At 65.5% G+C, this 25,908-nt stretch overlaps 2 protein-coding genes across 9 annotated transcripts in view; one reads left to right on the forward strand and one right to left on the reverse strand.

Annotated features, from left to right (window-relative positions):
* The window catches only part of TBCD (tubulin folding cofactor D), a 138,819-nt gene extending 116,577 nt beyond the window's left edge, over positions 1-22,242 (forward strand). Inside the window, exons 24-39 of the mRNA XM_041725698.1 lie at positions 4,296-4,358; positions 5,162-5,238; positions 7,094-7,175; positions 8,335-8,453; positions 8,904-8,995; positions 9,572-9,712; positions 11,154-11,237; positions 11,478-11,636; positions 12,173-12,311; positions 13,970-14,091; positions 15,880-15,957; positions 19,569-19,658; positions 19,785-19,872; positions 20,268-20,377; positions 21,359-21,443; positions 22,057-22,242. Coding sequence (XP_041581632.1) covers positions 4,296-4,358; positions 5,162-5,238; positions 7,094-7,175; positions 8,335-8,453; positions 8,904-8,995; positions 9,572-9,712; positions 11,154-11,237; positions 11,478-11,636; positions 12,173-12,311; positions 13,970-14,091; positions 15,880-15,957; positions 19,569-19,658; positions 19,785-19,872; positions 20,268-20,377; positions 21,359-21,443; positions 22,057-22,071 — 1,544 coding nt within the window. The 3' untranslated portion in view covers positions 22,072-22,242. The remainder of the gene's footprint in view (positions 1-4,295; positions 4,359-5,161; positions 5,239-7,093; positions 7,176-8,334; positions 8,454-8,903; positions 8,996-9,571; positions 9,713-11,153; positions 11,238-11,477; positions 11,637-12,172; positions 12,312-13,969; positions 14,092-15,879; positions 15,958-19,568; positions 19,659-19,784; positions 19,873-20,267; positions 20,378-21,358; positions 21,444-22,056) is intronic.
* The window catches only part of B3GNTL1 (UDP-GlcNAc:betaGal beta-1,3-N-acetylglucosaminyltransferase like 1), a 48,304-nt gene continuing 44,630 nt past the window's right edge, over positions 22,235-25,908 (reverse strand). For all 8 annotated transcript variants that reach the window (XM_041725701.1, XM_041725700.1, XM_041725704.1 and 5 more), the window contains 4 exons: positions 25,512-25,580; positions 25,290-25,364; positions 22,923-23,026; positions 22,235-22,715 (listed from right to left, as the gene is read on the reverse strand). In XM_041725701.1, the coding sequence (XP_041581635.1) occupies positions 22,946-23,026; positions 25,290-25,364; positions 25,512-25,580 (225 nt within the window). In that variant the 3' untranslated portion in view covers positions 22,235-22,715; positions 22,923-22,945. The remainder of the gene's footprint in view (positions 22,716-22,922; positions 23,027-25,289; positions 25,365-25,511; positions 25,581-25,908) is intronic.

Consider the following 25,908-nt stretch of genomic DNA (forward strand, 5'->3'; position numbering starts at 1 on the left):
CAGCCCCTCTGGGCAGTGAGCAGGGAGTGTGTGGGGTGGGCCTGGGGGTCCCGAGGAGCGGACGGCACGCACGGTGAGGGCGTGCAGGCAGGACGGCGGGGCCACAGCTGGTCTCACCAGAGGCCGTGACTCACTCGGCCCCTGGGATCACCCCCGCTCCTCCGAGGCAGACTGGACGCGCCCGCACTTGCCTGGCCTGTGAGGGGGGGTCACAGGCCCAGGGGTCCGTCTGAAGGGACCCAGTGTCCCGTGCATCCTGGGGGCAGCACCCACCCACCCACGCCGGCCAGCACGCCGGGCGGGGGCCGCATCACCGCAAGGGGAGCAGAGTAAACCGTGGCCGCACGTTGGGGAGACCTGTGTCTGGAGTCTCTCCTCCGGGGATACCAGTCGCCCCTGGGAACATGGGAGCTGAGGTGGAGGGGCCCCCGCAGGCCGCGCAGGAAGCACAGACAGAAACCCGGAAGGGACTCAGGCCGTCCCTGCATCCACCACACAGGCCTCAGCAGCCCTGCCCGTGAGCCACTCGCGCTCCGGGAGCTCCATCACCAGCAGCCCACCTGGCAGGGCGAGGCCCCGGGCGATGGGGGGGGGGGGCGGAGCAGGAGTCCGGGTCCTCAGGACCGCTCGTCCCGAGTGGCGGCCCCGGATGAGGCCTGGTCGCTGCCCTGCACACCACCTGGCCCGCTCCTGGGCTTCGAGGCCCGGCTTGCATGGGTGGCTGCAGGCTCCGCAGTTAGTCGTCGCTGGCCCCTGGTGTCTGGTCTCCCGGCTCACACGGCGACCGGGGCGGGAGGGGGTGACGGGCCCCGAGGTCGTGGGTCGGCGGGTGGTTGGGTCCCTGGGGGGGCCGCTCAGCCACCGTCTCTCCAGATCCCCGTCTTCTGTGTGTCTTTCTGCCACCGCGTCTGGGGCCCCAGGCTGCACAGTGTGGGCCTTGTCTGCACCCTCGCACCCCTGCCCCCTCGTCCTCCTCCGTTTCGGGTGTGTGTGGGGGTCCCTGTCCTGGGCTCTGTCCTCAGCTGTGTCTTGTCGTTAAGCCCGTCCGCGGAGCCCCTAATTCTTGGGGTTGTTTACCTATTTTTGAGTGGGCTCTGTGCCCGACGCAGGGCTGGTCTCCGATCCTAGATCCAGCGGAGCCTGAGATCCAGAGTTGGACGCTCAACCGACTGAACCACTCGGGCACCCCTCGATTCTTGGGGTTTTGTGTTTCAGAATACATTTTTTAATAGTTTCTGTATCACTGTCATAGTTTTTAATGATTTCATTTACCTTTTTGAACAAAAAACATACTAAAAATGTGTGTCTGATGCCATTGTCCAGCGCCTGTGTGGTTGTGCTTGTGTCGGCCTGGACCCAGGCGTGAAGGGTCAGAGAAGGACCTGGAGGCTCCGGCCTGCTTCCCCCCGGGCGTCTGTGTCGGCCTCTGGCTGGAGCCGGGGGCGCCGCATCCCTGTCGGGCCTCTCGGACGTGCACGTGTCTAGCACGGGCTCCCTTGGGTGCGAGGCCCACGTGGGTGTCCTGGTCCCCTCAGGCACCGTGGGCTCCATGTTCTGTCCCAGTGGCCCCGAGAGGCTCCCAGAGGCCCGCGGCCGCTCCCAGGGATTTAAACGCGGTTGACTTTCCTCCACTTTTTTAAAAATGTTAGCTGGTGAGTGGATCTGAATGACCTCGTCTGTAACTTTGTTTGACTTTTTATTTTTTAAAGATTTTTATTTATTTATTCATGAGAGGCAGAGACCCAGGCAGAGGGAGAAGCAGGCTCCGTGCAGGGAGCCTGACGCGGGACTCGATCCCAGGACCCCGGGGTCACGCCCTGGGCTGAAGGCGGCGCTAAACCACTGAGCCACCCAGGCTGCCCAGACTTTTTATTTTGAAATAATTGTAGACTCACTGGGAATTATAAAACCTCGGCCTTTTTTGTTTTTTAAAGATTTCATTCTTAGATGATATCCATGCCCAACATGGGGCTCGAACTCACAACCCTGAGATCGAGTCACATGTCCCTCCCACTGAGCCAGCCAGGCGCCCCCTCCCTTCTAGTTTTACTTGATGGAACACGTTTAAAGATGACGTGCAGGGCCGATCGCCAAGAAAATCGCCGATGTGATGACGCGTATGAGATGCGCCACGTGACACGGAAGGTGCTTCCATCCTTGGTGGAGAGGTGGTGTCACCAGGGGCCCTGCCTCCTACATCTCCAGAACTAAATTTGTGATGAATTAAAAACTCAGCTATGAAAACTAGAATTTAAAAAGCTTCAAAGAAATTTTAGGAGACATAAGATAGCATCGGTCCCTTAAAAAGTCTTCGTTTGGAAAACCTCAGATGTACACGAGAACGCGGAGAAATAGCCTGTGGAGCCCGTGTTGGCGGTGCTGCCGCTCCCACAGGTGTGTGTGCCACGTCGTGGGCAGGTCCAGGCCCTGGAGGCGTCGTTCCTCCCGGGAGGACCACGGTTCTGGGCGGTTTGGGTTTTGTTTCTGGCTCGTAACCACCCAGCAGGACGAGCAGAAGCTGCCAACCCGAAACAGCAGGAGAAAGCAGTGAGTGTCTAAGTACCGAGAACGTTGGATGTGGGAACAGCCACGTGTGACGTCAGCAGGCCACGCAGAGGTGGCAGTGCCTGACCGGGGCCAGAGCAGATCCCGGGTGCCCCACGGGAGGGCGCGGCCTCCCCCGTGACCAGAGGGAATGCACAGCGAGCGCTCGCCCAGGTGGGCTGCGGTCAGCTCAGCGGCCCCGGTGCCGGCCCCAGGGCCGGCCCCAGGGCGGAGCTGTCACAGGCCTTCCAGTGCGCCCGCTGTCCTGGGTGCCGTCCTGGGTGCCGCCGGTGCCGTCCTGAGTGCTGCCAGGTGCAAGGGCAGGCGGATGCGTGTGGCCACCGTCGCTGCGGTGACAGCTGGAAGGAACATCCAGCCCATCAGGACAAAAGAATGGGTCGTTTTGTGGCCGCAGTATGTGGCTTGAGGTCTCCCGCCATCACTTCCGCTGTTAGAAGGGCAGGGTGGTGGCCGGAGCCGCTGCCGGCGTCAGCAGGACCTTGTTCCTGGCCACGGCTAATGGGAGTCGGGAGCTGCGAGGGGGGACTGCCCCTCAGGCGTGCGGGTGGCACAGTGGTGCTGTCGCTCAGCATGGCCGTCGGGCCTGGGGTCCCTGTGCGGTGGCCGCCAGCGCCCGCAGCCACAACCTCCAGGCGAGGGACCGCTGTCCTGCGTGCAGCAGGGTGACCGCTGTCACACTCCAGCCAGGCCTGGTTTCTGGGGTCAGGGCAGGGAGGGGGGAGGGGAGTCGCCCTAACAAGCGCGTGTCTGTGGAGAAGCACCATCGTGCCAGGCGCCCAGTGGCAGCTTTTTCTGTTGTGTTTTTTTTTTTTTTTTTAATTTTTATTTATTTATGATAGTCACAGAGAGAGAGAGAGGCAGAGACACAGGCAGAGGGAGAAGCAGGTTCCATGCACCGGGAGCCTGACGTGGGATTCGATCCCGGGTCTCCAGGATCGCGCCCTGGGCCAAAGGCAGGCGCCAAACCGCTGCGCCACCCAGGGATCCTCTGTTGTGTTTTTTCTCTAGTGTTAGTGTTTTCAGCAAATACAGATTATTTATACCATCAAGAAAAAACCCACTAGGGCTGTGCAGAAGTGGTGGGGGCGCCCCGCTGTGGGGACGACGGGGAGAGGTCCCCACGGGGCCGTGCTGGTGCAGGTGGCGAGCCGGGGGTGGGCCCGTCCCAGGTGGTGGGCAGTGCGTGGAGAAGGGCCCGCCGGGGGCGCACAGCTCGGGGCCCCATCCCGCAGTGTCCCCGCGGTGGGCGTCTCTGACCCCGTTCACCAGATTGGACCAGATCTGCCCACGGGGGTGGTCGTCGTGCCTTTATTTAAAAAACTGACGCTGATCATTCAGGGTCAGGAATTGACCCAGGATCTCAACCCCACGGCTTCTCCAGGAGCCGTCCTGTCAGTAGCTGCAGCCCAGGGCTGTTGGTGACCTCCTGGGGCCCCTCTGGCCGCCCCCTCCTCCTGGTCCTCCGGCAGGCAGCCGCCCCAGCTCCTGGACACTCGTAGGCGCCCTCGGACTCGAGAGCCGTCCCTGGGGCCTGTGTGGGGTCACCCGGGCTGGGGGCGGGCTCTGGAATGCATGTGGCCCCGGGGCTGCCCCACTGAGAGCTGCCCCGGCGGGCCTGACCCAGCACCGAGGTGCCCAGCGCGGTGGGCGGGCGGGCTTGGCGCGGCAGCTGAGCACGCGGACGGGGCCCTTCCGGAGAAATGACCTGCAATTATCCTTTTTCTTCCCAGTGTGCATTTTAATAGAAAACTTGTCCCTTTCCAAAATGCCTTTTAGAGGTGACGTCGTCATTGGTAAGTGCTTTTCTTCTTCTTTGTAGACTCGCTGTCGCATTTCCTCCCAGAGCTATTTCAGATTAAAAACTAAAAGTGAACCGGCTAGGACAGGTGGTAGAGTCCGTGAATCAGGGCACCTGGTTTCGAGGTTGCTCTAAGAACCTGTTGTAGATAACGAGCAGCGCCCCGCCCCGCCCCGCCATCCTCAGAGGACCGGGAGCTGTCTGTCACCTGCTGAGAGGTGTCCGTCACCTGCTGAGAGGTCAGCCTCCCCGCGGGCTCCTGGCTGCGACACCGCCCAGGGCGCCTGCCCCCAGCGCCGGGCAGTCCGGGCCGTCCGGGCCGTCCCCGCCCAGACAGGCGCACGGTGCGGGCCCGGAGCCCGGCATGGTCTGTGGCGCTTGGCCTCGGAGTCACCGTCCTCCCCCCGCTGACCTTATGCTTTCCTGCGCAGCCTCAGGAGTTCTGTGACCAGGAGGGAAAAGAAGGAAATTGGATAGATTTAGCGTTCCTTGCTCGGTTGGGATCTGAGTTGAATGCGTAGGGTTTTATTGGTGGGGCCCTGGGGGCATTGTTGGAGGGAGCGGGGCCCCCTGAAGCCTCCCGTGTCGGAAGAGCAAGTTTCTCGAGGTAACAGCTCAGCATCTCAGCGGCTGAAAGACTGGAGGGGCCCTGGGACTTCTGTGCAACCTGCGTGATGTTCAGATTTCCTCCAGGTTATCTCGAAGGTTGCCCCCTTCAAGACGTAGAGGATCTGTTGCTTTTAAGTTCACCTGCGTGCTCTTAGCTGGGTCAGTGAGCGTCCTCTGTTCCCTTGGCAGATGGCTGGCAGTGGCTGATAGATGACACGTTGAGGAATCTCCATCTTATTTCAAGTCACTCTCGACAACAGGTCAAGGTACGGTCCGCAGGCCTTCCTGGCTGTTGCCTTGTGCAGGGAGTGACGTTTGGGAGCGCCTGGGCGGCGCCGTCGGCTCAGCATCTGACTCCTGATTTGGGCTCAGTCGTGGTGTCAGGGCCCTGGGATCAGTCCTCACGTCGGGCTCCGTGCTCAGCACAGAGTCTGCTCGAGATTCTGCCCCTTCCCCTCTCATGCACCTGCACGCGCTCTTTCTGGAACAAGCAAATGATCTAAAAAAAGACCGTAATCCTTTTTTTGGTGTTTGTTTTAAAGGACTGTGTGCATTATGAGTCCTTTTTATATATGAATATAATCATTGATAAGTGCCGTCATAATTTTTTTGTATTTTATTTATTTATTCATGAGACACACACAGGGAGAGAGGCAGAGACCCAGGCAGAGGGAGATGCAGGCTCCATGCAGGGAGCCCGATGCGGGACTTGATCCCAGGACCCCGGGGGTCGCGCCCTGGGCCGGAGGCACATGCTAAACTGCTGAGCCCCCCAGGAGCCCCAAATGCCATAATTCTATTTGGAATTCTAGTTGATGTTCTCTGTGTAACTTGTAACCAGGAAAACTAAAGCAGCCAACGACGACCAGAGTATCTGTTTCTCTGACAGTTTCTGGTGTAACTAGACACGGCCTGTGGGCGCCTCTCCTGTGTGTCCACAGTGATTATTCAGTTGGGCTCTGGGCCGTGCTGAGCCACAGAACGTGGGCTTGGAGACCGCTGCGGCGCTTCCGTGCAGGCGGGAGCCACGGTCCAGGGTCCTTGCCTGCGGGCTGGCTGCGTTGGGCGAGGACAGTGTGTGAGTCTGGTGGCCCATGTGCTGCTGACTTCTCCTGGGAGGGCCCTTGGGCCTTGTGGAGCCGGGATGGAGGTCCTGTTGCAGGTCTCGGGTGCTGGTATCGACGGTGGACAGATGAAGTCCGTGTTGGTTTCCCGTATGTTAATTCTCCAGCCTCCTGTGTCTGCTTTTTTTTTTTTTTTCTTTTTAAAAGTCACATTATTGGGGATCCCTGGGAGACTCAGCGGTTTGGCGCCTGCCTTTGGCCCAGGACACGATCCTGGAGACCCGGGACCAAGTCCCATGTCGGGCTCCCGGTGTGGAGCCTGCTTCTCCCTCCTCCTGTGTCTCTGCCTCTCTCTTTCTCTAAGATAAATAAATAAATAAATCTTAAAAAAAAAAAAGTCACATTATCATTCTGTTGCATCCATGTAGTTTTACTAGTTGAACCTGCATGTTTCATGGTCAGGGCCTCAAGGTGTCCTTTGAGCAGCATTCCCGTAGTCGATTCAGCAGGGACTGTGGCGGTCTGTCCGGGGTGCGAGGCGGCCCTGGGCGGCCCCCCTCTCCAGGGCTGCTCGGTGGGGTGCCTGGGGGAAGTGGTGGGAAGAACGTCGGAACCCAGCGTTTGCCCTCTGCCGTCTGTCTGACCCTGAGGGGCTTCCCTGGAGCTCGGGCTCTTCCTCTCGGCGCCTGGGGTGTCCTGCTGCCACCTGCACTCCCGCCCGCCGCCCCTGCACCCGGGCCCCAGCCCCTCTCTGAACGCCACCGTGTCACACACTTTGTCCTTCGCTTATTCTGCTGGGAAAGAAAAAATGCCTCATTTTATTATTAACCGTATTAGAGGGTGTTTGCACAGAACGGTAGGAACCACGTTATCCACTCAGGTTATTACTTGCAGAGAATATCGAAGTGATAACCGTGTGTCGGTGGTCAGCGCACCTGCTGGAAAGGAGTGTGCGACTCGGGTTCTGCTGGTCGCCCGTGGGACCCTGACCTGACAGTGGGAGCGCCCGGCGTGGGGCGCCCGGCCCGGCTGCGCACTCACGGCCGCTCTGTTTCAGGAGGCGGCGGTCTCAGCCCTGGCTGCGCTCTGCCGCGAGTACTATGTCCTGGACGGCGGGCAGGCCGATCCCGCCAGGCAGGGTGAGTGGGCGCGGGGGAGGGGGAGCGGAGCTGGGCTTGCATGGGGGCGGGGGACGGTGGGGGTGGGGGTGCGGGCCGGGCCGCGGGGCCTGCTGCTCTGGGTCCCCCAGGTGTGCGCAGCCGCCGCCGGTTGGTCCCCCTTGGGCTGCGGACCGTGGGCCCCGGCGGCGGGAGCAGGCGTCGTGCTCACCACGCAGGCCCATGCCCTCCCCCTGCGCAGCCTTGCCCCAGTTGGGTTTTCCAGCAGCCGCTCAGGAGGTGCGTCCCAGGACGGGTCTGTGTGGAGAAGCTTCGTGTTGCGCCCTGAGGTGCCCGTCGCCTTCAGGCGTGTATGACGCAGACTTGAATTATTGTAAATGTAAAAAATCACAAGTGCAATGGCTTCAATCTACTTTTTATGATTTTTTTTTTCAAAAATAAGAAAACATTCTGTAATGTCATCTCCTGACGGACTTTCCAAGGTCATGACGTTTCCATCCACCTCGGGCAGCGTCGCCCAGGGAGGTAGTGACGTTACTGTGTATTTGGTCAGTCCTTAGACCTTGGGATGACACGGTCACCCTTCCCTTTGAGAAGACCGTGGCGTCCGTGGTCGCGGGCAGACTGGGCGCCGCTCTGCAGTGACGGCCTTCGGGCGCAGAGACCCCGGCCAGTGCTGTGGAGGCGGCGCACAGGCCTCGCCGTGTCCCTTCGCTGCCCTTGAGGTTTCCGTGCGTGTGACGCCACGGTCGTGCTCTGTTGAGACCTAAGCAGAGACGAAGGGTCGCGGCAGTCGGGTCGCCGTGTGTCGCCTCCCGGCCCCTCCCGAGCTGCGCTGCCTGGGGACTGCCCGCTGCCCGGGCCCCTTCCATCCCTGACGACGGCCGGTGTGCTCTCGGCCTGGGGAGGGCACTGCGGCCACCGCGAGCCGGCGTTGGGGTGAAGGGGCCGCGTCGTGCGTGCTCAGCCCCTCCTGGAGGGTGAAATCCTGCCGAGATGGCCTGGGACCACCTCAGGACGGCCCCATCGAAACCCTTGCGTGTGTTGCGCTGAGCCGCTCCCGAGATACGCCTGCCTCGGAGCGGCGTGCGGCCTCCGTCTCGCCGCTGGCTTGCGCGCCCGAGGTGTCCAGGTACGTGCTGTGTGGGGGGAAGCCAGCGGCGTCTTCGCTTCCTTTCAGAGGAGCTGCTGCGGCAGTACCTGGCCGACCTGCAGAGCCCCGAGGAGATGGCTCGCTGCGGCTTCTCGCTGGCCCTGGGCGCCCTGCCTCGCGTCCTCCTCCAGGGCAGGCTGCAGCAGGTGAGGGCCCCGGGCCGCTGGGCGTGTGGCCACGGGGAGGGGAACCGGGTGCTCTCCGGGGCGCCCAGTGCACGCTCTTGGGACGGGAGGGTTTGCAGGGGCTGCGTCCAGGTGTGGCCGAGGGACGTAGCTGTGCCGTCGGGTGGCCGTGCTGTGGCCCCTTCCCCTGCCTGGACAACTGGGGTCAGAGGCACTGGACAGACTGCCGAAGACCACTCCGGGGCCCCGGGCTTACTCGGGAACACGTGGACAGTGCTGCGCCGTCGGGGGCCGGCCCGTCACTGGTCATGGTTTCCGGCTCTGGGCCGCAGGACAGAAAGGGGGCAGCTGGCATTGGGGTGCCTCGCGGAGATGACCTGGGGCAGCGGGCGACCCGGCCACCTGTCCTCCTGGCGCAGTAGGTGGCCTGGCAGGTGCTCGGCCTGTGGACCACACGTTACTGCCTTTCAGGTGCTGGCCGGCCTGGGAGCCGTGACCACCATCTGTCCCAAGGACGTGAGCTTTGCCGAGTCCAGGCGGGACGCCTTGAAGGCGATCTCGAGGTGGGTCCCTGGGCCGTTCCCTGTCCTTGCTGTCCCGGGGCAGCCGCATGCAGAGGGTGGTCCCTGCCATGTGGCCGGAGCCCAGCCCCACGCAGCAGCTCTACCCTGAAGCGACGCTGTAACTTCCTGATTTCTCATTTCTTCTCTTTTTGGGCGGTCGTCAGAGTATTTCCCACCCAGAGGCTCATTGACTCTGGTCACGGTCGCTGCAGCGGGTATGAGGTCTCCTTGCTTTAGGAAAAGCAGCTGACCTGGGATGCGGGGGCGTGAGCCTCAGCTCGTGTGCAGGTGCGGTGGGGGGCGGCCGCCGGCGTGTGTGCTCACCCCCCCGGCGCCCACGCCAGGACTCGCTTTCCGGTCCTGTCCCCCACCTGCGCCCCTCTGCTGTGCGGCGAGGGCGGGAGGGGCCGGCACAGGTGGCCCCCTTGACACCTCTGCTGCCGCCGACACCAGGAGATGTGATTTGGGGAAGAGCTCCGTATTCTGGATCGCGAGTGTATCCCGTCAGGCTGGGAGGACAGGGTGGATGGGGTCCACGGGCACTCGCCACCGTTCACACACTTCTCATAATTTCAGGGTTTGCCAGACGGTCGGCGTGAGAGCAGGAGGGGCCCCAGACGAGGTTGTGTGTGAAGAGAACGTCTCCCAGATTTACCGCACGCTGCTGGGCTGCCTGCGCGACTACACCACCGACAGCCGAGGGGACGTGGGTGCCTGGTAAGGCGGTAGTGGTCTCCGCGTCTCCGTGCCCTTGGGCAGCAGCGCACCCGCAGGCCTGGCTCACAGTGGCCGGCGGGGCTCGGGGCCCAGAAGGCCTGTGGGTTTTCTGCGGTCCCTTGGCAGTGGACGCCGAGGCCCGTGAGGAAGAGGCCAGGGGGGTGGGGGCGCTGCCAGGGTCCGTCCCATGGGCCCGCCGCTGCGGGTGTGGAGCCCAGCCACGTGCGGTCCTTTCTCAGAGGTTCTCACGCTGCACAGGGTCTCCGGTTATTTCTTTTTCTACCTGTTTTCTGTCGGCACGTTTCTCACGGTTGTTTAAAGACTTGGCCTGTTCATTCTGGGATCTGTGGCCACCCCGTGTCTGCTGCTGACCCCCCACCCCAGTACTTTAATATTGCTTTTTTAAAATTTTTTTATGAGATCTTATTTGAGAGGGAGAGCACGTGAGTGAGAGCGTGGGCGGGCGGGGGGGAGGGAGAAGCAAGCTTCCCCAGGACTCGATCCCAGGCCCCCGGGTCCCCCGCCCCCAGCGTATCCGCTCCTCGCAGTGCTAGTGAGATGCTACGTTCAGGATTGCGAGGCTCCGGGTGTGCGTGTGCCTGCGGGGAGCATGAAGCTTCAGTGGGTGCGGCCGCCCGCTGCCTTCAGTGCAGGGTCGGGCCGTGCACCCCTGCAGCCCTGCCTGCGTGTGGGACCCTGGCCTGCGCCTGCCCGTCCAGAGCCGATGAGGCCTCGGGGGCACGTGCACGTCTGGGGTCGTCCTGTGAGTGCCGAGCCCGCACTCCCGGGGCCCCTCCCGTCTCCCGTGCTCTCCCCACCCTGGTGCCTGTGAACGGGCAGGCAGCTGCGTCGGGCCCCGGGGGCGGCCTGTCCTGCTCCCCTGAACGCGGCCGTGTCGGTCTCATGCGTCGAGCTCGCCCACACCTGTGCTCCGCCCACCGGGCTCCTTCGGGGCTGGGGCCGCCCTCTGTCTGCCGGTGGAGGGCTGATGCCCGGCCCGTGGGACCTGCCGGCCTGGGTGGGGTGGGCGGGTCTGTGGCCCTGCAGCCCCCACCCCAGGTTGGCCAGTAATGGGGCGGCCTCGGGTTTTCACGCTGAGGAAGCTTCGTTGCCTCCAGGGTGGTGACCGTGGAGCAGCGTCCTGCTCTGGAGGGTGGTGGCAGTGGGAGCATGAGCTGCCCGGGCCGCGCTGCGTGTGAAGGTCCTGTGGGCACATCTCTGGTCCTGGTGGGCGCCAGGGACCTGCACCTGCCGTGGGGCGCGTGTCCTTGCCGACGGGCACTGGAGAGGGCCCCTCGCCGGCCGCGTGTCCCGCGCTGGCTGAACGTTTCCTACTGGAGTGATGCTCTTCTCTGGAATTCCCTGCTCGGGGGCATCTCAGCCCCCTGTGGCTGTTGGGTCTCGTGGCTCGGGGCCCCACGGCACCCCCTTATCCCTGCAGGGTCCGCGAGGCCGCCATGACCAGCCTGAGGGACCTGACGCTCCTGCTGGGGAGGGAGCAGCCTGAGCTGCTGGAGGCCAGCATGTGAGTGCCTCTGCGGGCGTCGGTGCCAGGCTGCTGTCACTGCCGCCCCCTTCCTGCATCCTCGTGACTCGGCCTCCCCCTGCGGCTCATCCGCTCGCTGCCACCCGGGACCCCGTGCTCAGGCTGCGGTGGGAGGCCCTGGGCAGAGTCCCGGCCCCGGGCTGGGGGGCTGCTGTGCCCGGGGGGCCCTGTGCCCGCGGCCCCGGGTCCACCAGCCTAACCCTGGCTCTTGGTTCCCAGCTGTCAGCAGGTCATGTGTTGTGTGGCCCAGCAGGCGAGTGAGAAGATCGACCGGGTCCGTGCCCACGCTGCGCGGGTGTTCATGACGCTGCTGCACTGCGACGGCGCCCCCCTCCCTCACGTGCCCCACCGAGGAGAGCTGGAGGAGCTCTTCCCCAGGTACTCCCAGGTCCCCCAGCTGGAGGAGCTCCTCACAGGTGCTCCCGGGTCCCCCAGCTGGAGGAGCTCCTCCCAGGTGCTCCCCAGGTCGGTCCCCCAGCTGGAGGAGCTCCTCACAGGTGCTCCCAGGTCCCCCAGCTGGAGGAGCTCCTCACAGGTGCTCCCGGGTACCCCGGCTGGAGGAGCTGCTCCCAGGTGCTCCCGGGTCCCCCAGCTGGAGGAGCTGCTCCCAGGTGCTCCCGGGTCCCCCAGCTGGAGGAGCTGCTCCCAGGTGCTCCCAGGTCCCTCGGCTGGAGGAGCTGCTCCCAGGTGCTCCCGGGTACCCCGGCTGGAGGAGCTGCTCCCAGGTGCTCCCGGGTCCCCCAGCTGGAGGAGCTGCTCCCAGGTGCTCCCAGGTCCCTCGGCTGGAGGAGCTGCTCCCAGGTGCTCCCGGGTCCCCCAGCTGGAGGAGCTGCTCCCCAGGGACAGAGCCCGGGGTCCTCACCGCAGCTGCCGTGGGTGCGGGCCCCCCCAGCTTGCTGGCTTCCTCTCCGCAGGTCTGACGTGGCCTCTGTGAACTGGAATGCGCCGTCCCAGGCCTTCCCTCGTATCACCCGGCTTCTGGGGCTGCCCGCCTACCGCTACCACGTCCTGCTGGGCCTGGCTGTGTCCGTGGGTGGCTTGACAGAGTCCACGGTGAGGAGGCCCCTCCCGGGCCATGGTCGTGGGAGGTTGGCGTGGGCACATGCCCGAGGGCAGCTGTCTCCCTGCTGTGCTCTGGGGCATCAAAGTGGGGTCAGGGTCTGGCCCCCACCCTGGCCTGGGTCCCGGGGCAGGACCCCTACGGGCAGCGGTACTTCTCATGAGTCGGGGTGGTGCTCCCGGTGCGCAGCCTGGTGGTGGGACTCTGTAGGGAAGTCCTGGTCACGGTGGGCTGTGAGCGTGGTGTCCATCGCACGCGGCATGGAGCAGCCCGGCACGCGTGTTCATGGGGCGCAGCGGCCTCTGGGTGTCACCTCTAGCTGCTGCTTGACCCGCATTCTGGACTCCCGTCCCCTGTGTTGTGTTTCTGGATTAGTTTGTTGTGCGTGTTCTGTTCTCTCGTGTCCTTCCTGCGGGCGGCGGGCACGCGTTCCTCCCACGTGCTCTTCCCTGGGCCCCGAAGCTGCAGGTCCTGCTGCTCACGCGGGCGCCTGTGGGTGCTCCTGGGGACGGCGCCTGCGTTTCCCTCCCCTGCCCGTGCTCTGGGCGCCAGGAACCCGTCTGGTGGTGCCGCGCTCCTGCTTCGGCCGCGGGGAGGCCCCTGGTCCCCAGCTTGGCCTCTGCAGCTTCCCCGTGACGCTGCAGCCTGTGATCCTCCGTGCGTCCGTGGTCCGTGTCCCTGGAAGCTTCTGTGCCCTCCTCGTTGTCGTTGGGCATCTCCTCCTCCCGAACACCCCGTATGCTCCCCACGGGCCCCCCCGTGCTCCGTCCTCCCGGTTTTCAGACTCCCTTTCCCAGATACTGCTTGCGTTTGTGCTTTCGTACAATCTGCTGTTTATCCCTCCCCCTCCCGGATTTCTGGTTTCTGTGATTCTGTTTATTACCAAACACTCACTTTGTTTTGAAATCTTTCTTCTACTTTTTCATTGTAGGCTCATTTTGGTAGTTTTCTTGTTTTGTCTTATTTTGTTCTTGCTGTTTTTTAAAGAGTGTGTGGCGGGGGAGGGGGATCCCAGGCAGACTCCCCCCGAGGGCAGAGCGCGCGGCCCTGAGATCGCGACCCCAGCCGAACCCAGGGGTCGGATGCTCTACCCCCCAGCCACCCCGCGCCCCGCAGGCTCGTTTTGTAATTGCACATTTTCCCTGAGGATTAACCTGCGGCTCTCCTGTGCCCCCGGGATCTACGTCCCCCCACTTCCTCGCGTGGACTGTGGCGCAGGGGCCGGTGACTGCAGGGCTTCTTTGGCGCCAGCTCCAGGGCCCCCGGGTCCCAGCTGTGCCCACGTCCTTGGGGTCACCGCACAGGGCGGCCCCACGGCCTTTCCTTGCGCTCCTCCGCTGGGGTCCTTGGAGGGGGGGTCTCTGAGCCGCCAGCGCCTCGGGGGCTTTGGCTGAGCTTTGAATGGAGCCTGCTTCCCCGGAGACGCCGCAGCCTCTGCTGAGGTCCCTCAAGGGTCATTGCGGTGGATCCGGCGCTCGGTCTGTGCTGCTGCCCAGAGAAGCGTTTGCTTGTCCCGGCTCCTTCCTCGTCCCTGCTTGTGCCCCATCTGGTGGGACTGTGTTGCCGTCTCTGCTCCATTGGGCACGTGTGACCACCCGGGTGGCCCCGGCGGGGGCCGTCCCTGTTAGCAGAGCGCATCTCTGTGTTGCAGGTCAGGTACTCGACGCAGAGCCTCTTCGAGTACATGAAGGGGATTCAGAACGACCCGCAGGCCCTAGAGGGCTTTGGGGGGACCCTTCTGCAGCTCTTTGAGGACAATCTTCTGAACGACAGGTAAGAGGTGGCGCTTTTGTCACGGTTCTCAGACCTCTGGGGTCTCCCGTGTTCTCACCAGGATTTGGTCTCAAGGGGGCAGTGAGGAGGGCCCGGAGCAGACGTGGCTGCAGGGGGTGCTGCTGCGGGGCCCTGCAGGCTGCGGTGTGGGCCAGCCGGGGCACGACTCTGGTACCCGTCGGGCGTCCAGGGGGCCGAGGCTGTGAGCCCTGGAGGGTCCGTGTGGCTCTTCTCCGAGGCAGCGTGTCCCCAGTCTGCGCCCGGACACACCCACGGTGTGGTCACGGTCTCTGCAGGCAGGACCGGAACGTCACGGTGAGGAGCATCGCTTGTTCTCTGAGGCATCTTGGCTGCATCGTCTTTGCCCAACTGCGTTTCCACGAAGGCGGCGTGTGGATCCCGTGGGTCTTGACCTCGGGATTCGAGGTGTTCCCCAAAGTCCTCCAAGAGTTGATCCTGGACTCCGCTGTCCGCTGTCCTGGGCAGGCGGGCCCTGGTCACGCAGCACAGACGCGGGCCCCGTGGGCGCACCGTGTCCGTGGGAGGCAGCGGAGCTCAGCCTGTGCTCTGCTCCGCCTGAATAACACCGAGCGTGACTGAGGTCTCCAGGCGCGAGCACGATGGCTGCCGTCCGGGAAATGTTGACTCTGTGGCATCGCCGACACCGTCCCCGCGGTCAGGCCACACCTCTCAGCCCGGAATCTTCCTGCCCCTGCCCCCAGCTGGAGGCAACCGCTGGTCTGTCACGGAGGCTCCGGTGGCGTTTCCTACGAGTATTTCCCCGGAATCTGCGGTGTGTCCGGCTTCCATTGTGCGGTCACACCGCATTCGGTTCCTGTTGACGGTCGCCAGGGTTGCTTGCGGCTGGAGTTCAGGCGGCGGGAACGTTTGCGCACGTCTGTGTGGACCGCTGCCCACCTCGCCCCTGGGTCCGTGCTGAGAGCAGGCCGGGTCACGGGGCAGGTGGATGCTCAACTTTTAAAACACTGCCACGTTTTCCAAAGCGGTCGCACCGTGTTACACCCCGCGGGGCGTCTCCGTCCGGGCGCCGGTCCTGCCCTGTGGTCCCCCCGGTGAGGGGTGTCCGGCCTCCTGCCTGCGTCTCACTTGGTGGTTGTGGTTGCCTCCCCTCCTGCTGAGCTTCGGGGGTGCAGTGAGCTGTGCAAGCCCTGGTCACACAGCGGCCCGCGGGCACCCCCGTCCAGGCGGCCCGTGGCCTTCACAGCCCGGGACCCTGAGCAGGTGCCGCCGCCCCGCACGCTCGGCTGCCCCCTTGGTTCTTACGGGCGTGTGCGTTCTTGGCCTGACTCGAGGTCACGACGGTTTTCTCTTAACGTTTCCTAGCAGATGTGTGGCTTTGGGTTTTATGTGGAGACCCAGGGTCTGTTCTGGGTTACGGCCTGTGTGTGACGCGGGCGGCAGACCGTGCTTCTGCGTGCGTGTGGCCAGGGGTTGAGGGTCTGACCCTTCCACAGGGCTGCTTGTCCGCTGTATCTGTCGTGGACACCGAAGCCCATTTCTGGACTTTCCTCTCCTCAGTCTGTGCTGTCGTCTCCCTCGAGCTTCACGGCCGAGACGGGTGCTGCCGGCCCTCTGGCCGCACTCCCCTGGTCGTTAGGGCTTTTCTTGATCCTAAGGTTTCCATGTGAGTTTTGCAGTAAGATTGTCGTTTTCTGCAGAAGGTGTTGGCCCGGATCCGGATTGGGACAGTGCGGCCCCGGGGAGCGCCCCACGTTAGCAGGTCCGGGGTGGGCGCCCGGGGCCTCAGCACTCGCCCTCTCCCCTCAGGGTGTCTGTGCCGCTGCTGAAGATGCTGGACCAGATGCTGGCCAATGGGTGCTTCGACCTCTTCACCGCGGAGCAGGAGTAAGTGCCCCGCTTGCCGCCCCCTCGTGCCGACCGAGCCAGGGGAGGCCGAGCCGCGACTCCAGGAGGCGGTTTCTGGCACGTTCAGGGCGGCCCGTGCCATCAGGATGCCTCGGCTGCCCCAGTGAGGCTGGGCTGTGCCTCTGGCCAGGCTCCTCCTGTGGCACCTGCTGCCCAGGTGGGAAAAGGCCCAAGCAGCTGAGGTGCTCCCCCTGCCCCCCAGCCCGACCCCACCTGGCCCGGGGCCTGGCAGTCAGGGCGGTCGTGGGCAGCGTGGAGCGTCTTGACTGTCACGGGGGCGGGGCTGGTGCTTGCATGCGGGGCTGGGCGTGGGCCCCACCACCCGAGAGCGGGGGCAGCTCCCGCACTGAGCTCCGGCCTGCCTTGTTAGGAGCCTCACGACCTTCCCCGCGTCCCAGGCTCGAGGGCTCTGCCTCTGGCACCTTGTGTCCCGCGCGTGGGCACATCTCAGGGCCTGGGAAGGAGCTGCGCCGGGTGGGCCCCCAGAGGTGTGTGCTCGCACCTGGAGACCTCTTTGTGGGCGGGGGCCTTTCTGCCATTTCTGGGGGCTCTCACCCCCGCCCACCCAAGTCCCCTCCGTGGCCTCCTGTCCTGTGGGTTTTGTTTGGTGTCGAGTGTGGGGTGCAGGGGAGTCCAGGGCCTGTTCCCCGCCTCTGCTGCGTCGCTGACCCTCCGGCGTCAGGGCGCCGTCCGCACTCCCAGGCGCGGCCACCCGCTGGGGGTGGTGTCCTTACGCAGATTGTGTCACCCGGCTCGCCGACCTGCTGTTTGGAGGCCTAAACGTATTTTCCCCCTTTGAAAATCTCAAAATAAAACAGTGGGACAGAGTGTCCTGCTGTAAACGGCTCTTTTTATTTCTCTTTAATTTTGCCAGTTTCTGTTGACGAACCGTGAGGTCTTCTGCTTTGGCGCATGCACGTTCGGGGCAGAGTCTACTGCACGACGCGTATTACCGTTTGCTCCCTGTGGGTCAGGCTGCAGCCCCTTCGTGTGACCCGGACTCTGCCCCGGGGCCACGCGTGCTGCCGGCCTGGTGTGTCGCTCTCGGGGCTGCGGCCCCCGACGGCCTCCGACCGCTCACGGGCTCGCTCATCTCAAGCAACCCGCTCGGCCTCCCGCCTGCGTCTCTCTGTCCGTCGGTCCGGCTGCCGTGTCTCCTCCGTCCTGTTCTCTCTGATGAATTCAGGGACGTCTGTTATTCCAGCGGGACGTCCCACTCTCCTGCTCTTTCACTGGCTGCCCAGAGGCCAATTTCCTGCACTTTTCCTCTTCCTGGAAAACCAGGGATGTTTACGTGTTCCGTGTCTTCCCTCGGGTGACGTGGGCTCGCTGCGTCGTGTTACACGGACACGTTCACTCCCTGCTGTTGTGTGCACTTGATGCTGAGCGTGTCCACGTCTGCCTCTGCCTCCTACGCGCCTCGCTGGGCCCGCCCCAGCCTGCGTCCTGTGTTTCTGCCTCAAGAACCCCCGTCTGCGGCTCCTCGTGATGCCGCTGGCAGTGAACGTTTTCTGGTTTTATTTGCAAGTTACTTTCGAGGATATGGGGTTCTAGGCAGACGTTTTACTTCGGGACCTAAACATCTTCCGACTTGTGTTCCTGTTGAGACGTGGCCTGTGAATCTGGAGCCCGAGGCAGTCGGGTTTTCACCACCTCCTTTGAGGATCGTCTCCGAGGAGTCTCAACATTTCTACCCGTCGAGTGGGTCCAGTGGGTCACATACTCCTCTGTCCTACCAGGAATTTCTTAAACTTGAAGATGTGGCTTTGTTTTCATTTGTTCTGAAAAATTCTTGGCCGCCCTCCCCAAAGGCCGGCCGCGTCCCACGTTCCTCCGTGCCTCAGTGGTTCTGACTTGTCCTCCACTTGCCGGCTTCCTCCTAGCGTGTTTCTGCCAAATTCACGGCTGGGGTTCTTATTTTTGGTTTTCGTATTTTTTCAGATGCGGCTTTCTATTTGGTCTGTCGTGCAGCTGCCAGCCCCTTGCCCTCCTGGGTGCGGTGCTGCGGTCTTCCCGCACACTTCTGGTCTCCTCGTGGGGTGTCTCGTTTCTAAGCCCGCGGGTGGGCCTTCTCGTTTGCTTATTCGTTGTCTGGACGCTGCATTTGAGACGTTGCTTGTGCAAGTGACTGCGGCGGCAGATGAGCTTGGCTACAGGGCTCTGCGGGCGGGTGGTAGTGATCCGGAGCCGCCCTGACCCACATCCGCCCCGGGGGCTCTGGCCTGCCCGCAGCAGGTGCACCCTCCACCTGGGGGAGCCTTCCGAGCTTGTCAGGCGCAAGCCCTCGTCGGGACCAAGCTTCGGGTCTTGTGGCGGCTGGATTCTGGGGACGGCATGCTCAGGTCCTCTGGCCGCCGGTCTGCCCGGGTGCTGAGGCGGTGCACGCCCGGTGCCGGACTCCCCCCTGGGAGTGGAGGCAGTGGGCATCCCACCTGCCGCATGCAGAAGGGCCTCGGGGTCCAGGTGGGGAGGTGCCGCCGCCAGAGAGGTGGCAGCGGAGAAATGGGGCCCGTGGCTCCCAGTGCAAGTAGCCGTCAGCCGCTGTGTCCCAGACGGCAGCAGGAGGGTGGGGTTGTCCCCAGGCCCGGAGGACGGCCGGGAGGGAGGGGCGGACGTGGGCCGCTCAGGCTCCGTGAGGAATGGCAGGGAGCAGCTTGCGCAGCAGGTCTGGAGGCAGGAGGTCAGGGTGCCAGCGACCCAGGCCTGGTTTGCTGAGGGACCTTCCACTCTTCGCACAGCAGAGGGCGGCCACCTCATGTCTGTTGCCCTGAAGGCACTCGGGGCATCGTGGGGACTCAGTCTCACGGCCTACGTGCTTCTGAGGTCCCACCTGGTAATACCTTCACGTGGGGTATTCAGGGGGCTTTGTGTGGAGTGGGGGGCACAGGGGTTCAGCCTGGAGCATGAACGCTTGGCCTGAGATGCTCATTAGATCCCAGAGGAGATGGACCTAGAGCCTGGAACCCCAGGGAAGCCCCAGAGGGTGGTGTGTGAACCCTGGAGGCCAGCACGGGAGTGGCTGTGGACAAGAAGGGGCCCCTGGTGGGGCTGTGGGGTGTCCCTCCGTTAGGACAGGGAGCAGAGGGGACACAGGGCCTGGGTGGTGTGAGCCACGGGGTCATGTGGGTGGAGGACACGGAGGTCACTTGGTACCGAACAGGCAGGGAGCTGTGGGGAGAAGCCTGCGGGGGGAGGGGGCTGGACCCCTGTGGACGACAGGGACCTGGACGGGGTGGGTGGGGGAGCCGCTCTCCCTGAGGACAAGGAAGAGGTCACGGGCGGCGGGGACCGCGGTGCAGGAGCCTGTGTCGTGGGGACCCTTGCTGGTTGGCCCCCTGCTGTCCCTGGCGGTGCGGCATGGAGGGGGACGTGCGTCCACGTGTGTCCAGGGGCCGCGCCTGATTCCGAGCCGGTCGTCCTTCCTTGGGTCGGGGTGGAGCCTGCCCTCGCTGTGCCCGCCGCGGGCGGGGGTCGGGGCGCACCCGGCTCTGGTCCTCAGGGCCCTCCCGCCGGCTGGGGAAGGTGTGCAGGTCCGTGGGCGCTCGAGCTCGCCGCAGGCCCGCCGCCGGCACCGTGTGCTTCCCTTGCAGCCACCCCTTCAGCGTGAAGCTGCTGGCGCTCTGTAAGGAGGAGACCAGGAAGTCCAAGGATGTGCAGAAGCTGCGGTCGGGCGTCGCCGTGTAAGTTCAGGCGGGACACATCGGGGCTTACGGTCGACACCGGGCCTGTCGGGGGGACCTGGGCCGCGGCATCGGGCAGCCGGGGTGGGTGCTGACGGCCGGCCGCTCCCCGCCTGTCGCCCGCAGGTTCTGTGGGATGGTGCAGTTCCCGGGGGATGTGAGGAGGAAGGTTCTCCTGCAGTTGTGCCTCCTGCTGTGCCACCCGTTCCCCGTGGTGAGTGTGCGGCCGCCCCGGGTGGGGGGTGGGGTGGGGGTCACACCGGGCCAGGCAGGTGCCTGAGCCACCAGAGGCCGGTTCTGCTGGCTGAGGGCGTCCTCCGGCTCCTGCCGCCGAGCTTCACCCGGGCGGGCGTCCTCCGGCTCAGGCTGCCCTGCCTGCTGGCCGCACCCTGCAATGGGGCCCGGAGCTCGGCAGGCAGCTCTGTGGGCAGCGCGGGGTGGCCTGGCTTCTCCCCGTGAGGCGGCCGCGGGGCACCCGGCCAGGTGGTGTCGGACCCCAGGCCCGCTCCCCAAGCAGCTTGCGCAGTGGGTGTGAGCAGTGTCAGGTGCCCCTCCTGGCCCCGCCCCGCCAGGCCCCGCCACTGACCCGCCCTGCCCTGCCCTGCCCAGATCCGGAAGAGCACGGCGAGCCAGGTGTACGAGATGCTGCTCACCTACGGGGACGTGCTGCCTGACGGCGTCCTGGAGGAGGTCATGGCTGTGCTGGGCGCCACGGCCTGGTGAGTGCCAGGGCCCTTCCCGCCTTCCCCGGGATTGCAGAACCCCGCCCCTGCCCGCCCCAGCCCCACCCCAGCCCCCAGCCCCACCCCTGCTCGAGCCCCCACCCCTGTCCCCCCGCCCCCGCCCCCGCCCGAGGACCTGCAGCGCCCACCCACAGGTGCCCACAGGTGCCCGCTCGTACCCGAGGGCTGGGCGGGCGCCTCCCATCCGGCTGGGGAGACACGCAGGGGCGGTGTCCTGGCCACTACTGGTTCACTTCGGTGGACTCCGCGCCGGGGGCTCTGGGAGCTGCAGGGTTGTGGGGTCGCAGCCTGGGAGGTGGTTGAGCCTCCGCAGGGACGCACCTGGCGCCGTGGCCTCCAAGGGCAGAGGGCGTGCAGCGCTGGACCCCCCGCAGGTGCCAGGCACCGGGCTCTGGGAGGCGGTTCGTGGACCTCGGCTCGGCCGTGGTGGAAAGGCCCACATGGCCACATCCACACATCAAAGTGAACGAGGTGTCCCCGACGTGGAGACCCGGCTCCCTCCCGTCTTGGGGGTCCCTCAAGGCCGGGACGGCCCCAGGGCCGGGACAGCGCGGCCCCGAGCTCAGTGTCACAGACACACGGGCACCCGGCGCTGCTCCTCCCCCACCTCGTTCTTCTGTTGAAAAAAGTTCCAAACGATTTTAAGACGCTGGTATTTTTTTTTATTCTGAAATGAAATTTAATCTTTATTTTTAGTGAAAATGATAAACAGCTTTCCAAGTACAGTAGAACTTTAAAACCCGCCCGCCCACCTCCCTGGGTTCCCCGCCTCCAGTTTCCCGAGGAGGAGCAGGGCCTGCAGCACCCACCGCGGGGGCGCGCCCCGTGCTCTCCCCCTGGACTCCTAAGCCGGGCTCCTGGGGTCTGCACCCCGGCAGCCTGAGCACGGAGCTTGCGGGAGGCTGGACGCACACGCCGAGGGCCCCACGGCTGAAGCTGCTCCTCCCCCCCACCCAGGGACGCGGAGCTCCCAGTCGTGAGAGCCCAGCGGAACCGCCTGTGTGACCTCCTCGGCGTGCCCCGACCGCAGCTGGTCCCTAAGGTAACCGCAGGCCTCGGCCACGCCAGGACCCCGGGCCCCCCCTTGCGCAGCTCCCCCGGGCGCTCATCCTGAGCTGGCGTCTGGGGCGCTGTGGTCCTCGCGGCCCCTCGCAGGCTGCTTGGGCTCCCGCGTCCCTCGTGCAGCAGGCAGCACCCGGTGTCCCGTGGGCACGACAGCCAGGACAGGCCCTCTGCCTGGGGGGTGGCCATCCCGCGCTGTCGGCCCTCAGTGGAGCTGGTGGCGGCTGAGCTCGCTCCTCCCCCCTGACCTGGTTTCCACCGTCACCGTCTCCCTGGACAGTCGCCCCAGGGTCCCAGGTGCCCGGTGAGGTCACCCTTCCATGGCGTTGCTGCGTGTGGTGCAACTGCAGCTGAGGCCGCGGTGGTTTCCCTGCCTCTGCTCCGGGGTGGCGGCCACGTCCACCCTTCTGTCGGGCCCACGGGTGACACGGGGGTTGGCGGGCCAAGGGCAGCGATGGCTCCAGGTGAGCGTGCTGCTAACCTGTCGTCAGTCCCACATGGGGTGATGAAGGTGGGGAGCGGAGGACGGGGGACTGTGGCAGCCACGGGGTCCTGGGCACCCGTGGCCTGACCCTTTGCTGTGACCCCCACAGCCTGGCACCGGCTGAGCCCCTGCTGCCCAGGGGGCGGAGGAGACCGATGCCGGTCAGCACACCTGGAGGCGGCCCCGGGCCGGAGGTGGCCCCACCTGAGCAGCAGCTCTTCCTCACGTGTCTGGGGTGTTGGTGCTTTGTCTTCACGTCCGTGGGAACCCCGTCCATAAAACCACGTCCCGAGCAGTTCTGTGTCTCCGTGTCTGACGCTGGTGTGTGCGACCGCGAGGGCGGGAGGGGCTGCTGGGGCCTGGCCGCCCTGGAGGGAGCACTGACCCCCGTGGGGTCGCCTGCTGCCTGGCTCCTCGGACCAAGGGTGCCGTGGGTTAACGAACGGATTTGCTTGAATCCGTTCAAGCATTCAAACGTGCTTCCCTCCCAAAAAGGAGTAGGGAGCTCTCGTTTTAGATGGAGACCAGCCGGAGAGCCTCGGGTGGTGGGGTCCCACGGACGGCGGGCGGGAGAGTGGGGAGACGGCACCCGCAGGGCAGCACCTGGGCCTCGGCTGCAGGAAACCAAGCGCTCATGCAGCGAGCGCACCCGGGAACCGCGGGCAGCCGAGACCCACAGGGTCCAACGCCCCCAGGGGGGCCGCAGACTCACGGCACAGGTGTCCCTCAGCAGCGCAGGCGGACGGCTCCTGGTGCGACAGGCACGACCTGCTGGGGACGCCGGGGTGGTCACCACTGTGCAGTCACCCTGGCGCACGGGGACCACGTCCCGGTGAGACATGGACCTGCCCCCCGGGGAAGGGCCGGCCCCACTAGGAGGTGGGGCTGCACGTGCCCTCAGGCCACAGGACCCCCCCCCCCCCCCCCCCGTGTACCTGGGAGCCCCCCACCCCTCTACCCGGGCGACCCACGCACCTGGGAGCTGCTGCCCGCAGCCGTCAGCTGAAGTGAAGGAAGTCCCGGCCCTCCTGCAGGTTTAGTGACCGCAGGTTGGCCTCGAACTCGCCCCCGGTGAGGTCCTGTGGGAGGAACAGCACGTCCGCTGGGTGCAGCAGGACCTCCCTGCTGAGGGGAGGGGCTGGGACGGGCAGGGGACGCGGCCGGAGGCCGTCCACGGTGAGGGGGGCCTCTGAGGCAGACACTCCCCTCCCTCAGGAGCTAAGGGGAGGAAGCGTCCCCACTGGCGGCTCTGCGTCACCCCTTTGTCCAGGACACACCGGCCTCCCACCTGTGCCTCATCCTAGGGCCCCTGTGACACCCCATCCCCTCTGCAGGGGCCTGACCCCGACTCAGGGATGTCCACGGACCCCGCCCTCCTCTTCCTTGGCCCATCTGTGCTCCGGGACATGCTGCACGGGGATGGGGACACACCACATGGGGACACAGACATAGGGATGAGAACATGCCGCGTGGGAACGGTGACAGATGGGGGGACAAGGACACAGGAGCACAAATGGAGATGGGGACATGTGGACATGGAGCACGGAGACAAATGGGGACATGCCACACGGGGAAGGGGACACGTCATGGAAATGACATGGGGACAGATGACAGAGATGAGAAGGACATGGGGCATGGAGATGGGAACACGGACACAGATGGGGACGGGATACAGGGATGGGGACATGGACCCAGGACGGCCGCACGGGGACACAGGACAGGGGGACACAGGCCGGGGGCATGCTGCTGCTCGGCTTCTTGCTCAATTAAAAGACGACGGCAGGGTCCCGTGGCCCAGGCGTGTGGAATACACTGTGAACGTGTGTAAAAGCCGCGGGACACGGGGAGGGTACGTGTGACACGCCGCCGTTGGCCCCAAACCCGCGCACGCCTGGGTTCGCTGCAGCAGAATATGCCAGAAACAGGTGCGGGGCGCCTCTGCGGGGACACGGGCCGGGACGCAGGCCTGTGCTCCGTGGGGGCCTGGGGGAGGGGCTCCCCGGGCAGAGCCGTCGCCCCAACCGCTGCGGGTCTCTGGTGCAGGGGTGAGGCTCCTCTTAGAGCGGCGGCGCCGTCCTGGGCCGAGCCCTGCTCACCGCAGCTTCAGGCCGCTCCTTCCAGAAACCCCGGAGGCTGCAGGCGCACGCGGGGGGGGCGGGGGGGAGCCAGCGGGACCGGCCACACGATGTCACGGAGGCCCATGTCTCGCCGGCAGGCCCTGCACGTGTGGGGACACGCGGCCAGCAGCGACCTGCAGGTCATGGGGCCCTCGTTCCCGCAGCGCTGCCTCCGGGCAGCGCCCGAGCCAGACACTGAGGGCACGTGGTGGCTCAGGCGGTGGTGACCCGGGGTCGGGGAGTCAGGCTCCCTGCTTGGGGGCGGGGGGTCCTGCGGAGACGGCCACCCCCCCCGCCCGGCATTTCCCTCCAAGTAGATTTAAAAGTCTAAAAGAACGGTGTCGTGCGTGGGGGTGTGCGGCGCGTATCACGGGGCCGCGCTGACACGGGGTCAGCCCCCGCAGAACCGGACCTCAGGGCGAGTCCGGGCGAGGGGGCAGCCTCCTCCCCCCACCCTTGGGGCCCAGCGGCGGCACCAGAACCCAGATGAGCCGGGCGCACGGGTGATCGTGGCCCTTGTGTGCATCCAAGCGCAGAGGAGGGAAGCCGCGGGTGGACACATGTGCACACCCACCCGACGGGGCCGCGTCCAGGACACGCGCAGGACGGACACACGTGTCCACGTCTGCACATGGAGACCCCGCACCACCGGAGGTCGGGCACACGCAGAGCCTGGCTGCGAGGGCCCGTGGCGCACAGGGCGGCCGTGACAACGGGGTGGGGGGGGAGCACGAGACGCTGCGATGGTCGTGGGAATGGGCCGGTTACCCCGGCGCCACCTCCCTGCTGGGCAAATGTGCACGTGGACCCTCACGCAGCTCCCTCTCACCGGGGCCGCGGCCAGCGATTTCCACCAAGGACATCAGCCGGGCACGGGCAGGCCCTGGGGTCCCCGAGCTCAAGCGAGTGAGCCCGACGGAGCCACGCACAGCCCAGCGCCCGGGCCCGTGACCCCAAGGGAAGGGGGAAGCCGGGGGGGCCCGGGGCTCGGTCGGGGGCTCCTCACGGCAGCCCCTCGGCTCAGCTGCAGCGTCTGCCGGGCCTCACGTCGCAAGTTCCCGAAAAGCGTTTTTATGGAAATGCAGCCTCTGTCCGCGGGCACCGCGCGCCCCAACACCCCGGGTGCCCTGCGAGGCCATGGCCCCTCCCCTCCAGCCCGGCACGCAGGAGGCCGCACCACGGGCGGGGCCTGGGCAGTGACTTGACCCCGGCCACGGGCACGTACCAGCTTCACGCAGATGACGAAGGGCGGCCGGGCGGCTCGGAAGTGCAGGATTGGGACCCGCGGCTTGGGCGCCTCCTGAGGGGAGAGGGGCGCTGGGTGCGGGCCTGCGCCGACGGCCCCCAGCTCCCAGGGGCCCGGGGTCACCCCTGCCGGGCAGGGTCCATCCCGGGGGGGGGGCTCTGGGCAACCCCGTGGGGCTGAGGCCACCGGGCGGGCGCACACCTTGGAGTCCTCGTAGCAGTAGAAGCCCTTCCTGATCTTGTTCTCGTCCACGTCACAGAAGGCCACCACCTGGGGGGGGAGCGGAGGGCGGGAGCTGGGGGGGAGGGGGGCAGGGGAGAGAGTGGGGGACGGGGTTGGGGGGCAGGGGAGAGGGTGGGGGGATGGCGTGGGGGGGCAGGGCAGAAGGCCGGGGGACGGGGTTGGGGGGCAGGGGAGAGGGCGGGGGGATGGGGTGGGGGGGCAGGGCAGAAGGCCGGGGGACAGGGTGGGGGCAGGGCAGAGGGCGGGGGGACGGGGTGGGGGCAGGGGAGAGGGCAGAGGGATGGGGTTGGGGGGCAGGGCAGAGGGCAGAGGGACGGGGTGGGGGGGCAGGGCAGAGGGCGGGGGGACGGAGTGG

Source organism: Vulpes lagopus, chromosome 12, assembly GCF_018345385.1.
Source record: "Vulpes lagopus strain Blue_001 chromosome 12, ASM1834538v1, whole genome shotgun sequence".
Classification (NCBI taxonomy): Eukaryota; Metazoa; Chordata; class Mammalia; order Carnivora; family Canidae; genus Vulpes; species Vulpes lagopus.